The sequence below is a fragment of the Hyaena hyaena genome, unplaced genomic scaffold, assembly GCF_003009895.1.
Source record: "Hyaena hyaena isolate Hyena2069 unplaced genomic scaffold, ASM300989v1 scaffold_26, whole genome shotgun sequence".
NCBI classification, from domain to species: Eukaryota; Metazoa; Chordata; class Mammalia; order Carnivora; family Hyaenidae; genus Hyaena; species Hyaena hyaena.
Genome location: NW_024080658.1, coordinates 4,051,359 through 4,066,614, shown reverse-complemented (window position 1 = coordinate 4,066,614; position 15,256 = coordinate 4,051,359). Strand labels below are relative to the sequence as shown.

Below are 15,256 nucleotides of genomic sequence, written 5' to 3'. Positions count from 1 at the left end.
ACCAACAGTGTAGGAGGGTGCCCATTTCTCCACATCCTCGCCAGCATCTAGAGTCTCCTGATTTGTTCATTTTAGCCACTCTGACCAGTGTGAGATGGTATCTCAGTGAGATTTTGATATGTATTTCCCTGATGATGAGGAACGCTGAGCATCATTTTATGTGTCTATTGACCATCTGGGTGTCCTCTTTGGAGAAGTGTCTGTTCATGTCTTCTGCCCATTTCTTCACTGGCTGCAGCAATTTCTTACTTGACACATCCCAAAAGGCAAGGGAATCAAGAACAAAAATGAACTATTGGGACCTCATCAAGATAAAAAGCTTCTGCACAGCAAAGGAAACAATCAATAAAACTAATAGGCAACTGACAGAATGGGAAAAGATAGTTGCAAATGACATATCAGATAAAGGACTAGTATCCAAAGTCTATGAGGAACTCACCAAACTCCACACCGAAAAAACTATCTTATCTTTACATATTAATACACGTGTCTCCACTCTGATACTTCTTTTCCATATAGTTACTCTTAAATTGCAGTTAGAGTGTTGATATACTCTGAGCTTGCTTGTGTGTTTATAATACGTTGGGTTGGCAAATGAAACTCAACTCCATCAAGTACCATCTGAAGCCCTCCCTTGTTACTATTTTATTCCATACAAGGTACCGGTACTGGCAAATTATAAATGTTTTATGGTGAAATTAAGTTTCTAAATACATTTTGCTCTTTGTGTCTCATTATTTGATTTCCTAATAAGTTTCAATCATTTTAGCACCTGTTTAAATTAAAATCCCTGAGGAAAACAGCAATGGCAGATAGCAATTAATATACTTTAAAAATTTGCTAGAAATTACTTAGTAATATGGAGCATAATGAACTCAGATGCTGGTGTCTTATGAATGTAACATTAAGGTGAATCATCTTAGTGCTAAAACCCATCCACACTTTTGCTTTGTGAATCACAGAGTGAACTAGTTAGTTTAGAGCCTCTTTTTGCAGGGGGACCAGTTGGGGGGAGGCAAGGAACATCAATGCCATATGACTCCTAGGAGGTTAAGGTGACTCACAAATTCTCTGTGTATGGGTGTCTGTGTGCTTGAATCCCTAGAGATCCTCGGTGCCCTGCTGTCCATCCTGTGCGTCTGGGTGGTGACTGGTGTGCTCGTGTATCTGGCATGTGAGCGCCTGCTCTACCCTGATTACCAGATCCATGCGACTGTGATGATCATCGTTTCAGGCTGTGCAGTGGCAGCCAACATTCTGTAAGTCACCCCACATGCTGCCCATAAAAGCTTGGCTTTAACCCTGTGTGGACACAGACAGTGGGGTTTTTGTTGATGTTTGTTTTTGCTTGATTTTTCCATTTGTGAAGATGGTGAACTGAATAAATTGCCAATGAGGTAGTACAGAGCCAGGATCTGAATCTAGATCCATGAGGCCCAGAATTGAGCTCATAGCCAGTCTGCACTCTCATACATATTGATGGTTCCATATGGGAAATGACTTCCTCCTCTTTTTTTAATTTTTAAAAATGTTTTATTTATTTTTGAGAGAGAGAGAAACAGAACGTGATTGGTGGAGGAGCAGAGAGAGAGAGGAGACACAGAATCCAAAGCAGGCCACAGGCTCTGAGCTGTCAGCACAAAGCCCAACCCGAGAGTCAAAGCCATGAACTGTGAGATCATGACTTGAGCCAAAGTCAGACACTTAACCAATTGAGCCACCCAGGGACCCCATTCTATTTGTTTTTTTGTTACATGATCACAGTAGGGGTTCTCAGGTGCTGGGTTGGAAGGGATCTTACATTTTATTTACTCCAGTCCCCATCCTACTTTTGAATTCTCTTTTGCAACATCCTCATAAAATAGTCATCAGTGTCATATATTTTAACAGATCAAATGACAGGGAATTTGTTCCTCTCAAAAACAGTCTATCTTATCTTTGTATCATTGTGACTGCATGAAAACTCCTTTTTAAGCTGTATTAGCTAAATTCTGTCTTTAGTTTCCACCCCTTGGTCCCTTTTCTTATCCAGGCAGTCATTTTTTTTTAAATTTTTAAACGTTTATTTATTTTTGAGAGGCAAAGGGAGACAGAGCACAAGCAGAGGAGGGGCAGAGAGAGAGGGAGATACAGAATCCTAAGCAGTCTTCAGGCTCTGAGCTGTCAGCAAAGAGCCTGACGTGGGGCTTGAACTTTCACGCAGTGAGATCATGACCTGAGCTGAAGTCGGTCACTTAACTGACTGAGCCACCCAGGTGCCCCATTATCCAGGCAGTCTTAATTCATCCTTATGAGACATGTAATGTCTTACTAGACATGTGACCATTGCTATATTGGTCTGCTCTTACCCAAGCAAGCTACTTGATTGTTCATGACAGAGGTGAGGTGAGGTGGGGTGAGGTGGGTGGGGTGGGGTGGTGGAGCTGTTAAAGCCAGGCGTTTGGTCTTTTTTGGTTGGTTTACTCCTTTCAACTTGATAGCTTGATTCTGGACAACCCTACTTAAAACTGTATCACCGATCTACTGACCTACCTACCTATCAATCATCTGTAGTGAACAGAATAATGGCCCGAAGATTTCCATATTCTATTCATTGGAACTTCTGACTATGTTAACTTACACGGTAAAAGGAACTTTGGACATGTGATTAAGTTCAGAATGGATCTTGAGATGGGGAGATTATCCTGGGTTATCCAGACAGGACCAATGTAACCAGGAAGATTCTGTGAGAGGGACACTTGAGGTAAGAGTGAAGGGAAGATGCTGTATTGATGGCTTTGAGAGCAGAGAAAGGATACTGGAGCTAAGGAAAGAAAGTGATCTCTAGAAGCTGGAAAAGGTAAGATAATGAATTCTTCCCTAGAATCTCCAGAAGGAATGTAGTCCTGCACACCCAGTTTAGACCTCTTACCTCCAGAAGGTCTTGTTCTAAGCCACAGAAGCTTTGTAATAATTTGTTATAGCAGCAAAAAGAGACTCATACACACTGTGTATCATCTATCTATCTTGCAATGTAACACGATACATGCGATGAGGTAGGCTTATACCTGAAAGTGAGGAAGAATCATATTTTAAACAGTGTCTTTTAAGGAAAGCAGAGTGGAATCTCTGGTATTAAAGGAAAATCCGAACATGTATATCTTGAAAAAGCTCCTTGGGGCACTCTAATATCCATACCTTGTGCCTGCCTCAGTCCCTCACCTCTTAGCGTGCAAACTGTTGCTCGAAATCTCTGAGTTAAACAATTAGAGGAGTGGTATTTGATGGCTATTTCTGAGTAGATCCCTATTTCTATCCAGTTAACTTGAAAATGTGTTTCATATTGACACTGGGAGAAAAAGTGTGTGGAGATCAATGCAAATCTATCAGGATAAGGAGACAAATACGGCAGAGCACATGTGCTGCTGACTGGGGTCAATAACATCATCTTTGCATAAGGAGAACAATATGTCCACAAGACAGCAGGGAAAATGAAAATATTAATAATTTCCCAAGACTCATAGTCACATAGGTTGTGCCGATGCTACATGAATATGAAGGATACAGCTAGCTAACTTCCCCATATATCTAGAACCTTGATAATTGAGTTTAACTTTCTAAATAGATGCATCCAAATTTTCTTCTTACAACAGCTGCTTTTGAACTTTGATCTTAACATTGCAAATGCTTTTCCTACTTAGAAAGACAAGGGAATTGAAAAGTGGTGACTTCCATGGGCAAATAGGTAGTTATTTGTAGATAAATATACTGAGTGACTATAATGTTCTCTCCCAGAACTGGGATTATAGGTTTCAAGCGCTGCTAGATGCTGTGTTGTCTGAATACAGAAATATCAGAACCATCATTTGGGAATAAATCAATTCCTTGTAGACTCCAAATCAGGACAGAAAGTTCTAACAGAAGTTGCAAAGGGATTCTAGAATGAAGATTATTGACAGAGCCTTAAGGCTATTGGATGCTGTTTTCTCTGCCTGAAATATTCTCTCCCCTCCAGCTTATAATTTAAGTCTAACATAACCTTTCAAATTCAACTCAATTACTTTGTTTAACTAAATCGGACATCTTGTTGTATTATCTATTGTACCTGTTCTTAGTAGGCTTATTAAAATGAGTATTTTCCATTTATGGGTGTCTTTTTAAAATCTCTACCATCTCCATCATACTTAAAGCTACACTGGAGGGGGACCATGTCTGTTTCATTCACCTTTATAACACAAGTATTTAACAGTGGCTGGCATACAAGAGTCCCTAAGTTTGTTTGTTTGTTTTTTTAATAAAATGAGTGAAAGAATGAATGACAACATGATGAGCACACATGTATAGATCTGGAAAGAGAGTATGTTAACTGCTAGCCATATTAAGCTGTCTGAAGATTCTTAAATGGTAATTATTAATTAAGGGTGACTTTCTGCCCAAACATTGACTATCTGAAAACCTTACATTATATTATTATCAAATCTTGCTGGATAGCAGTCATTCCACTTTGTGTATTATAACCTTAGATTTAACAGACACTTTACCAGCAAACAGACTGAGATGTGTGGTACTAAACAATAATTTTTTAAAACTTTTGTTCCAAAATAAAATCAGGTACATAATTTATAGTGCCTAATATTCTCTCTTTGACTTGGATAGATGTTAAATTTTGCAATATGTTATAATATAGAGAGAATTAGACCACAGCTCATATTCTTAGGGCTATATAAATATATATGTTTTTATATATATTTGCATATACATATACATTACATATATATGTACATACATACATATATTAATATATTTTAGTCTCTTGTTAATAGCTAATATACACAAGTACATTATTGGCCATTAAAATTATTCAAAATTTAAATTCTCATAGAAATAAAATTAAGTAAAATAAAATATTTTTTAAAATCCAAACTTGATGAAATTTTCTTATTTTGTTTTACCCCTTTCTGCTGCTTTACATTTGAAACCAGTATATTTAATTAAGCTCCCACCAAAGCTCAGCTTTAAGCCTAGCTCAGTGCCTGACATTTAGTAGATGCTCAATAAATGATATTTTGCCTCCTCATTGTCAAATACTTTCATCTAGGAAGTGATGTTTTCCAGTTTTAATATGAACCAGAGTAGCATTATGTATATGGAAGAGAAAACAGGTGAACCTTTGTTGTATGTCCTTATGTAAAAATTTAAAACTTGTATGATGCATTTGTTTTCAAAACTAGTCCAAAATAGTACATTTTACAGCATCAATATTTCAACTATCTGCCATCTTGGATAATACATGCCCTTGTCAACTGCTTTATTATGCTGCATAGGTTTTCAGTGCCTAAACTCATGGGTGCTAAGAACATCCTTCTCTCTTTCAGACTAAGTGTGATTCTGCACCAGAGACATGCTGGACACAATCACAAGGAACTGCAAGCCAATGCCAGTGTCAGAGCAGCTTTTGTACATGCCCTGGGAGATCTATTTCAGAGCATCAGTGTATTAACCAGTGCACTTATTATCTACTTTAAGGTGAGTATGTTTGAGTTTACCCACTGCCATAGTAAGTTTATAGATTAGGTAGTACAGAAGCTGATTTGCCGCTATTAACTTAAACAAAGGTGGCCAGCCTATATTTGTCTATACCATCTACTTCACAAGGTTTCAACAATCAACCAACCAACCAACCAACCAAACAAACAAACAAACATTCAAAGCTCAAAACCTTAGACTTTCCAAATTCCCAAGTACTATGTATCCAATTGTAGGGCTGTCAGTCTTTCCAGAAAGTAGTTCCTTTTGTCATAGAGTTAAGATGAACAGCAATCAACCATGAGTACCTTAGGATTCTTGGATTATAAGCAACGGAAAGGATGTCTAGTTTACTTAAGCAAAAATATATTTATTAGCTGAAATTTATTGGATATACTCTTGGATGGAAATCAAGGTAGAAATAAGGGCAGCATTAGGTATCCTAGGTTTCAGAAACTATCCAAATTCGGTCCTAGCTACCAGTGCAGAAATGAGTGAGTCAACCAATTTTTTCCATTTCTTGCCATTATGCTGGAGATTCATATTTCTGGGAAAGAGAGTCCACCAGACCTAGCTTGGGTCTTGTACCTGCTGCTTGGCTGGAGAGGGAGAGCACCTGATTGATTGTCCCACCAATATCACCCCCAATGGGGAAAGATAATTCTCCCCCCACCTCCCTCTCCCAAACAGAGTGTTAATGGAAAGTTGGGATGGATCCTGGATGAACCTCTGACCCTAAACAGACATTTAGTATAGAACTGTATTTTTTGTACCAAGAACTAACAAAAGTCGGTTGGGTTACAGGTAGGGGTAATGGAAAAGAAGAGCATTTAGCTCTGTTGTTTGCATCTTGACTGTCCAGTTATCAGGGAGTCTTTGTTATTTATACTAAAAAATGAAAACACATACATAAAAATTATAAAGACATATCTGAATTTAATTGAGCAAATATTCACTGAAAGCTTAAGTTTAAGACAGAATCATTCAAACTTGTGCTGGGTAGTAGAATTTGAGTTTCTCAGAGGAAACAATGCATGGACTTTCCTGTGACACAAAACTTCATCCAGGGCAGAAGAATAGACAGGTATGTCTTCTGGAGCTAATAGCTCCAATGATGAGACAGGGCAAGAATGAGGCCTCAGCTCATACTCTTAGGGCTTAATCAAAGATGCCTGTCTCGAATATGTGTCATCCTGAGGAGGGAAAGGAAACAACCCCAGTCTGCCAAGACCAAGCTCTACCTGGATCTTGGTCATATGCAGCTTCTAGGCAGGTGATATCCTTTCTTCTCATCTTATAAGGAAGGCTGAAAATCCATTGACTGTTATATAAACTCGTGCATATTTTCATCACATACTCTATTAAGAGTATGTGCTTCTATTAAGAGAAAAGTCAAATCAGGCCTTTGGAAAGAACACTCAAGGACACTCTCCTTTAATTTGAATTTAACTTTTAAATTTCTTTAGCCACTGATAGTTTAAAGCTTAAAAGAAGGATTAAGTCTTGAGGAAGTCTTGCCTCTGAGTTGGATGTTAAGTTTCAGGGAGGTGAAAGGGTGATAGAAAAAGAAGCAGGGAGGTTTACTCATTTTATTAATCAGACTTTCTGCATGGAAGGCCTGAATTTGGTTAACTGAAGTCCCTATATTTTCTAGCCAGACTATAAAATGGCTGACCCAATCTGCACATTTGTCTTTTCCATCCTGGTTTTGGCCAGCACCATCAGTGTCTTAAAGGACTTCTTCACCTTACTCATGGAAGGTAGGAGTGATTTTATTATTATTTCCAGGATCAGTGTTTTCTCTTCTCTATAATCACAGAAGGGAATGGCATCAAGGTAAACCTACTGTTAATTTGTATTATGAGGCAAATATAAATTTATAAGGAATTTTTGTGAAAACAAATATTATGATTTTTATTCATATGGGAACAAATAAAAAGAATTGCCTTCTCTTTTTTCCTCCAGAAACTATTAAATGATATGGTATATGACAAAAACAATATGTACAAATACTAAGGATAGGCACTGGGGGAGATATTGCAAAAATATATATTTCTCCCTATATATATGGAAAAGGCCTAAGAAAAATTGAATAAGCTATCTCTTAGGCAGCATTATAACTACTATGAAGGGCTTGCCTAAAACCCTTGTTAGACCAGGCCAGCACTCAAACTTCAGTGCATCAGAATCACGTGCGGTCTGTTAAAACACAGATTGCTGGGCCCACCCCGATAGTTCCTGAACCAGTAGGTCTGGGACAGCATCTGAGAATTTGAATTTCTTTCCTTTCTTTCTTTTTTTTTTAGACTTTTAAAAATGTTTTATTATTTTTGAGAGAGGGAGAGAGACAGCATGAGCAGGGGAGGGTCAGAGAGAGGGAGATACAGAATCTGAAACAGGTTCCAGGCTCTGAGCTCACCATCAGCACAGAGCCCTATGTGAGGCTCAAAGCCACGAAGAGTGAGATCATGACCTGAGCTGAAGTCAGATGCTTAAAGAACTGAGCTACCCAGGCGCCCCGAGAATTTGAATTTCTAACAAGATGCTGATGTTGCTGGTCCAAGGACCACACTTTGAGAAGCATTAGAATGACCTTTTCATACTACTTAAGGGTTACTACACGAAGGCCCTGAAAACAGAACCTAGAAAAGTCCATCAGAATTAGAGGTTTGCATCATACCAAGCATTTGGATGATCAAGAATATCCAGACATTGGCTTGAACTTTTCTTTTTTGTACAGCACATTTGACATCAGGCAGACAGACTCTCAGAGTGCAAATGCCTTCACAAAAGCCCACATTTCCTTAGCATTCACTGCTGAGCACACATTTAAGGGCTTTGTTCCTTTGGGCACCATAATTGTTGGAGGATGCTGCTGCTGACAATGATGAATCACAAGATGGAGTCAAACGTCACTAACAAGTGAACATCCTCTCTCTGAAGGTGACAATATTTGGTTTGTCAAGTCACATACGCATCCATTTCCTTTCCTGATGGCCTAGTGCCAAGCTGTAGCTGTTGTTCCTATTACCGAACTTTGCTGATGTACAGGTGGATGAAAGGCAAATGGGTGTACATTAGAGATGAGTATATTTCATCCTCTCTGTCTCTCAGTATTGCTCTTCTCAGGTGATTATCTCTTTTTATTTAAGGAAAATGTAGCTAATTATTGAAGCTGGCAGGTAACTCCTACCTGGAAGATGCTTAATTTTTAAACTAGGTTTTCAAATTAGGTTAGCATAAAATATTTGTACTTGATAAAGTTTTATAAACTATAGAAAGGTATGAAATTATAAAAAGTCTCTCCAGTTTTTTACATTTGAATTTTCAGTCCCATTCGTCAGGGATAACACCTACTGATAAGTTGTCCCCAAATATCTGTACATTGACGTGTGTGTGTGTGTACATATATATATACATATATATATATGTCTTTTTTTATACAAACAAAATTTTGCATTGATACGTATTTTGTTTTGCACTTTGCTTTCTTTACTTGGAGGTCTTTCCATATAGCGTATATAGAGATACACCTATTCTTTTTCATGGTAGAAATATTCCACTGTAGGCATGTACTTGCTTATTGATGATATCACAAATTATGGTGTAATTACCATTCTCCGTGTGTGTGTGCACGCACACACACACACACACACACACACCATTCTGTGTTATATATATAATATATAATATATATTATATATAAAGATTTATTTATTATATATAAAGATTTATTTTGTTGCCATTTCTACCAAAGATGTCATATCAATTTCTTTCCCACCAACAGTGTTTGAGAACGCCCATTTCTTCACATCCTTACCATCACTGAGTATTATTAAAATGTTGATTCTTTTCTAATGTGAGAGGTGAAATATTATATCTTATTGACCCCGTATGCAGTTCCTTCATTATGAGAGAAATTGAGTGATTTTTTATATATTTATTAACTTGGGTAATTATTTTTAAACACTACTTTGGAATTTTCCTGGATGCACTGATATTGTTGCAGGCTTTCCCTCAGGAAAAGAAGTTTCTAGTATGTGATGGAGCAGTGAAGCCATTGGGAACATATCTTCTTGCTTGTTGATATTATTTTACAGAGTAAAAAAGAGTAACAGTGGACTTGTGTTCTCCTTAAAAGTAACGAGATAATAGAGGCAAGAGAGAAGGGGGTAGTGGAATAGTGATTTCATCTCAAGGGTCCTAGACAAATGACAATAGGTCTTTAAAGGGTCAAACAAAACTCCTCAGGGGTGACACATTAGGCCTATTAGTCAGCTTTCAGTTGCAATACTTAGAGTCTACTATTTGCATAACGTTTCACACTTAGCACTTGGACTTTAGAGTCTGACATCTCCCTTATCAATGTAGCCTAAGCAATGCTTCTTAACCTCTTTGATTCCCAATTTCCTCTCCCCCAATTAAATAGGAATTATAACATTGATGATTAGCTCTTAAAGTTCTTAGAACTTAGATAATCACTATGAATATAGTACTTAGCACAAACCTTGACATACGGTAGTTTCTTAATAAAGGTGTGTTATCATCATTACAATATAACAATGTTACAATGTAACAATGTCACCTATGACTCCATTTTATGGCTAATTTGAGAATTCTTTTGTTTCTAGTGCCCTGAGCTCACAGAGTAAAAGAACATGTTGACTAGCTCTTTGTTGCCTCCATGAAACAATATGAAGTGGGATTAAATGAAACTCAAACTTTATGGAATTTTTATATTAGCCTCAAGGAGAAAGTTTCTATGAGCAAGGTTCTTAAATCCTGAAAAAGGAGGGTTAAGGATTCCCTATTCCTTTATTCCTTTAAAGTTATTCTTGGGGTGCTTGGGTGGCTCAGTAGGTTAAGCGTCCAACTTCAGCTCAGGTAATGATCTCATGGCTCATGAATTCCAGCCCCGCTTCAGGCTCTGTACTGACTGACAGCTTAGAGCCTGGAGCCTGCTTCGGATTCTGTGTCTCCTCTCTCTCTGCCCACCCCCCCCCCCCACCCCAACCTGCTTGTACTCTGTCTCTCTTTGTCTCTGTCTCTTAAAAATAAATAAACATTAAAAAAATTTATTCTTGACTAGCTGCTCATTACAATCATTTGGAAAGCTTTTAAAAAAATACTTGTGCCTAGGGCCCCCATACCCAGAGATTCCAATATAATTGATGGGGTAGGAGCTGGCTTTCTGTGTTTTTAACAAGCAGCCAAGCTTGAGAACTACTGCAAGGTAAAGTTGCCCAGTGGCTCATAAATGTTAGTGCCATTGTTCTTAACCTTGGATGTATGTTAGAATCACCAAATGAGCTATAAAAATACTGATGCTTTATTTTACCCCCAGAGGGTCTGATTTAATTGGTCTTGGGTGTAACCTGGTGATCAGGATTTCTAAAATCTCCTCTGATGATACTAATATGCATTCAAGTTGGAGAACCATAGCAACCATATTGAAGCGTGTTGATTTTAGAGCCTCATCCATAGACATTTTCTTTAGGGGGACTGGAATGAATCTAAGGCATATTTATTTTTAACCAACACACCAGGTATTTGTGTTATGTCTATATGATTGAAGCAGAAGCCAAAAGGTGGTCAACCTTAATAATCTTTTCATCCTCTTTGGGTTAGTTGGCAGGGATTTAATTATTGCATCAAATAGTTTTATCATTTTTATGTTGGTTGCGTTGATTAAAAAATAGCTTTATCGTTGTTATGCTATTGAGTTGATTAAAAAAAAAGCTTATGTTAAACTGATATGTTTTACAATTCTAACTGCCCATTAGCTTGCTTTCTCTCTAGCCAAAGCAAGGACTCAAGGTCCTTTCTTTCATATCCTCTCATCTTCCAAATGATAATCCTTGTAGTATTTGAAAAAAGAGATGCTTCTGCCCTTAGCCTTCACTTCTTCAAGCTAGATAAAGCCCAGCTCCTTTAGTCCAAAAGAATAGCTGATTGGCTGTCAGGGTCCCTCCCTCCCTTTGTGCCCCATACCATTCCTTTAGAAGCAAGAATTGTGTCAAACTCTGACATTATATAACCCAGACATTAAACCCTGAGTCATGTACCAAAATAAATAAGAATTCTAGAAACAGGCGATCTTACAATGTTAGGATCATCTATTAACCCAGTTTAGTTAGTGACCTGTTGGATAACTACTATTTACATAGCATTGCTGTGTACAAAGAACAGATATTTTCCCATTTGCTCCTCAAAGGACTTAGTGCACATATTGCTCTTATCACCCTTATTCTACTACAGATGTGCTGAGGATCAGAGAAGTTCTAAGGGTAAATTCATGGTAGTTGTGATCAGAATGCTAACCCAGAATTATTTGATTCCAAATCCCACGTTCCCTCATTTTGCTTTTTTATACTGTATGCAAAGATAAGTGGAAAAAGCTCAGTTGGTTTAATGACACACCCTGAAAACCAAGAACGATTCCTATTGTTGGTTATTGCATGGTGACTTCTTTGAAGCCCTTTGAAAGAGTCAGGTGAATTTAATTTGTAAACATCTAAAGTAAGAAACCAGAAAAGGGGAAGGCAAGTTGATATTCTGGCGAAGATTTTGCAGCCCCATTTAGCCATGTTAATGAGCTGTATTTAGTTACAGAACAAACAGCCTCCCTCACTTTCCACTTGTCAGGTGTGCCAAAGAACATGAATTACAACGATGTGAAAGAGCTCATCTTAGCAGTGGATGGAGTGGTGTCTGTGCACAGCTTGCACATCTGGTCTCTAGCAATGAACCAAGTGATTCTCTCGGCTCATGTTGCTGCAGGTCAGTGAGTTTTGTAAACACCCTGCCAAAATTCAGTTCTTGCCCTATAAACTTAGTAATTTCCCTCCCTTTTGTACAGCTGCCCTTCATGTCTGTTGCCTGTCAAAACAACCTTACAGTGTTTCCTGTTACCAAGGGTCTTTGAAAAAAGCCCTTGTCAATGTTATCATAGACACAGAACAGTGATACTGAGGACATCCCTTGAGGCAGACTGCAGAGGGTAGTGAGTAGAACAAACAGCTAAAATGGCACCCGAAGTTCAAGGTCTTCAACTCTGAAAATTAGAGCTCACCTGTTTGACTTGGTGCCCGATGAATTAAATAATGGGATGAGCTCAACAATAAACTTCATTGAATTATTTCCTATGTCTAAGATGCTCTGCCTCTCACTGAAGATAAAAAAAAAAATAAAGGAGACCTAGGTCCCATCCTTAAGATGCTAACAAGTTAAAAGATGTGCCAATAGGAATTAATTGTGATTTGCTCACTGGATGGTTAGAAATGATATGTTAGGCTGCTAAGAAATAATTCAAGAAGTTACCTAGAGGCAGGGTACGGGAGCACCAGCGACAGGCATTGAGGACTATGCTTTCTCAGATGTCCTCATCTTTGCGGAGAGGCTCAAATCTGGCTACAGGTTATTTATAGCACCTACTACATCAATATTTCACTGCAGATGGAAGAATCTAGTAAACGATCAGTTTACTTTGGAGGGAATCTTACAGCCTCCTGATACCTTTTGGGACAGGAGAGAAGATGGCAGTCAGGTTGCTGCCCAAAGAAGAGTCTGTGGGGAGCTCTAAATGCTTCCCGGTTCCTATCACTAGTCTTGATATAAATGCTGATTAGAAACAAAGGCTGCAATGCAGAGATCTCTGGGGACTGGGGGCGGGGAGGGGGGGGCGGGTAGGAAGGGCTGTATAAAAAAAATAGAGCTTTGTCTTGGCTCTCTTCAGGCCTTCTCTCCCCTTCCATGATGATCTTCTAGGAGTGTCAGACCAAAGAGAGAAATGTGGGCAGGAAGTGTTTCCATAGTGATGGGTACTTTGCTGCACTAGAATTTCTCCCTGTCTTCTATGTGTGGATACAGCTGATTGTCAGAGCCAAAGTGGCTTCTCCTGAGTGCTCCACCTGTGGCCCTCCCCATCAGGTTAAAGACAAAGTACTTGAGAATGGAAATTCAGCTGTCACCTATGTGTGTGCAATCAGTGCCCATCTCACTGTGCTTCTTTCTCAGCAGCAGCCAGCCGGGACGGCCAGGTTGTTCGAAGAGAGATTGTTAAAGTCCTCAACAATAGCTTTACTGTGCATTCACTCACCATTCAGATGGAATCTCCAGCTGACCAGGATCCTGGCTGCTTTTTCTGTGAAGACCCCCGGGACTAGCTCAGTGTCAACTTCCAGAGTTTGACGGCCCACTATACACTGCTCTGCAGTTTCTAGAATATAAGAAATAAAGAATCAAAGGAAGAAGTTTGAGAAATTCATGACACAGTACAGTGCACATCTTATCCCTCTTTATTCAGCTCCATCCACCATGAATGAAGATGCATGTAGATTCATTAATCAATTGGATTATCAACTCATCAGTAGCTGTGTTCAATTACAGGAATGTGTGTATAGACTATTCCTGACTGGGGCTGAAATAACAGCTGTTTGTAACCATAGGCAATAAAAAGTTCATCTCCCTTCAGTAATGCATCCTGAGGATGAGTGGGTAAAATTGAAATCAGGAAAGTCATATTAGAAATCAGTGCCAAGGTCTCCCGGACTCATTTTATGAAGCCGGCATCACTCTGATTCCCAAGCCAGACAGAGATCCAGCAAAAAAAGAGAACTATAGGCCAATATCCTTGATGAATACGGATGCAAAAATTCTCAACAAGATCCTTGCAAATCGAATCCAGCAGCATATCAAAAGAATCATCCACCAAGATCAAGTGGGATTCATTCCTGGGTTACAGGGCTGGTTCAACATTCGCAAATCAATCAATGTGATCCATCATATCAATAAAAGAAAAGATAAAAACCATATGATCCTGTCAATAGATGCAGAAAAAGCATTTGACAAAATACAGCATCCCTTCTTAATAAAGACTCTCGAGAAAGTTGGGATAGAAGGAACCTACTTAAACATCATCAAAGCCATCTATGAGAAGCCTTCAGCTAACATCATCCTCAACGGGGAAAAACTGAGAGCTTTCCCCCTGAGATCAGGAACACGACAGGGATGTCCACTCTCACCACTGTTGTTTAACATAGTGCTGGAAGTCCTAGCATCAGCCATCAGACAACAAAAGGAAATCAAAGGCATCAGAATTGGCAAAGAGGAAGTCAAACTTTCACTCTTCGCAGATGACATGATACTCTACATAGAAAACCCGACAGACTCCACCAGAAGCCTACTAGAACTGATCCAAGAATTCAGCCAAGTTGCAGGGTACAAAATCAACGTACAGAAATCGGTTGCATTTTTATACACCAATAATGAAGCAACAGAAAGAGAAATCAAGAAACTGATCCCATTCACAATTGCACAAAAAACCATAAAATACCTCGGAATAAACCTAACCAAGGATACAAGAGATCTGTATGATGAAAACTATAGAAAACTTATGAAGGAAATTGAAGAAGACACAAAGAAATGGAAAAACATTCCATGCTCATGGATAGGAAGAATAAATATAGTTAAGATGTCATTACTACCTAAAGCACTCTACACATTCAATGCAATTCCAATCAAAATTGCACCAGCATACTTCTCAAAACTAGAACAAACTATCCAAAAATTTGTATGGAACCACAAAAGACCCCGAATAGCCAAAGTAATACTGAAAAATAAAACCAAAACGGGAGGTATCACCATCCCAGACTTCAGCCTCTACTACAAAGCTGTCATCCTCAAGACAGTATGGTATTGGCACAAAAACAGACACATAGACCAATGGAACAGAATTGAGAACTCAGAAGTG

General features: G+C 38.7%; 1 protein-coding gene across 1 annotated transcript in view; it reads left to right on the top strand.

Moving 5' to 3' along the window:
* SLC30A8 (solute carrier family 30 member 8) overlaps positions 1-13,670 on the top strand; it is a 41,105-nt gene extending 27,435 nt beyond the window's left edge. The window contains exons 4-8 of the mRNA XM_039227200.1: positions 1,106-1,259; positions 5,355-5,505; positions 7,160-7,265; positions 12,151-12,285; positions 13,525-13,670. Of these exons, the coding sequence (XP_039083131.1) occupies positions 1,106-1,259; positions 5,355-5,505; positions 7,160-7,265; positions 12,151-12,285; positions 13,525-13,670 (692 nt within the window). The remainder of the gene's footprint in view (positions 1-1,105; positions 1,260-5,354; positions 5,506-7,159; positions 7,266-12,150; positions 12,286-13,524) is intronic.
* Positions 13,671-15,256: the final 1,586 nt, after the last annotated feature.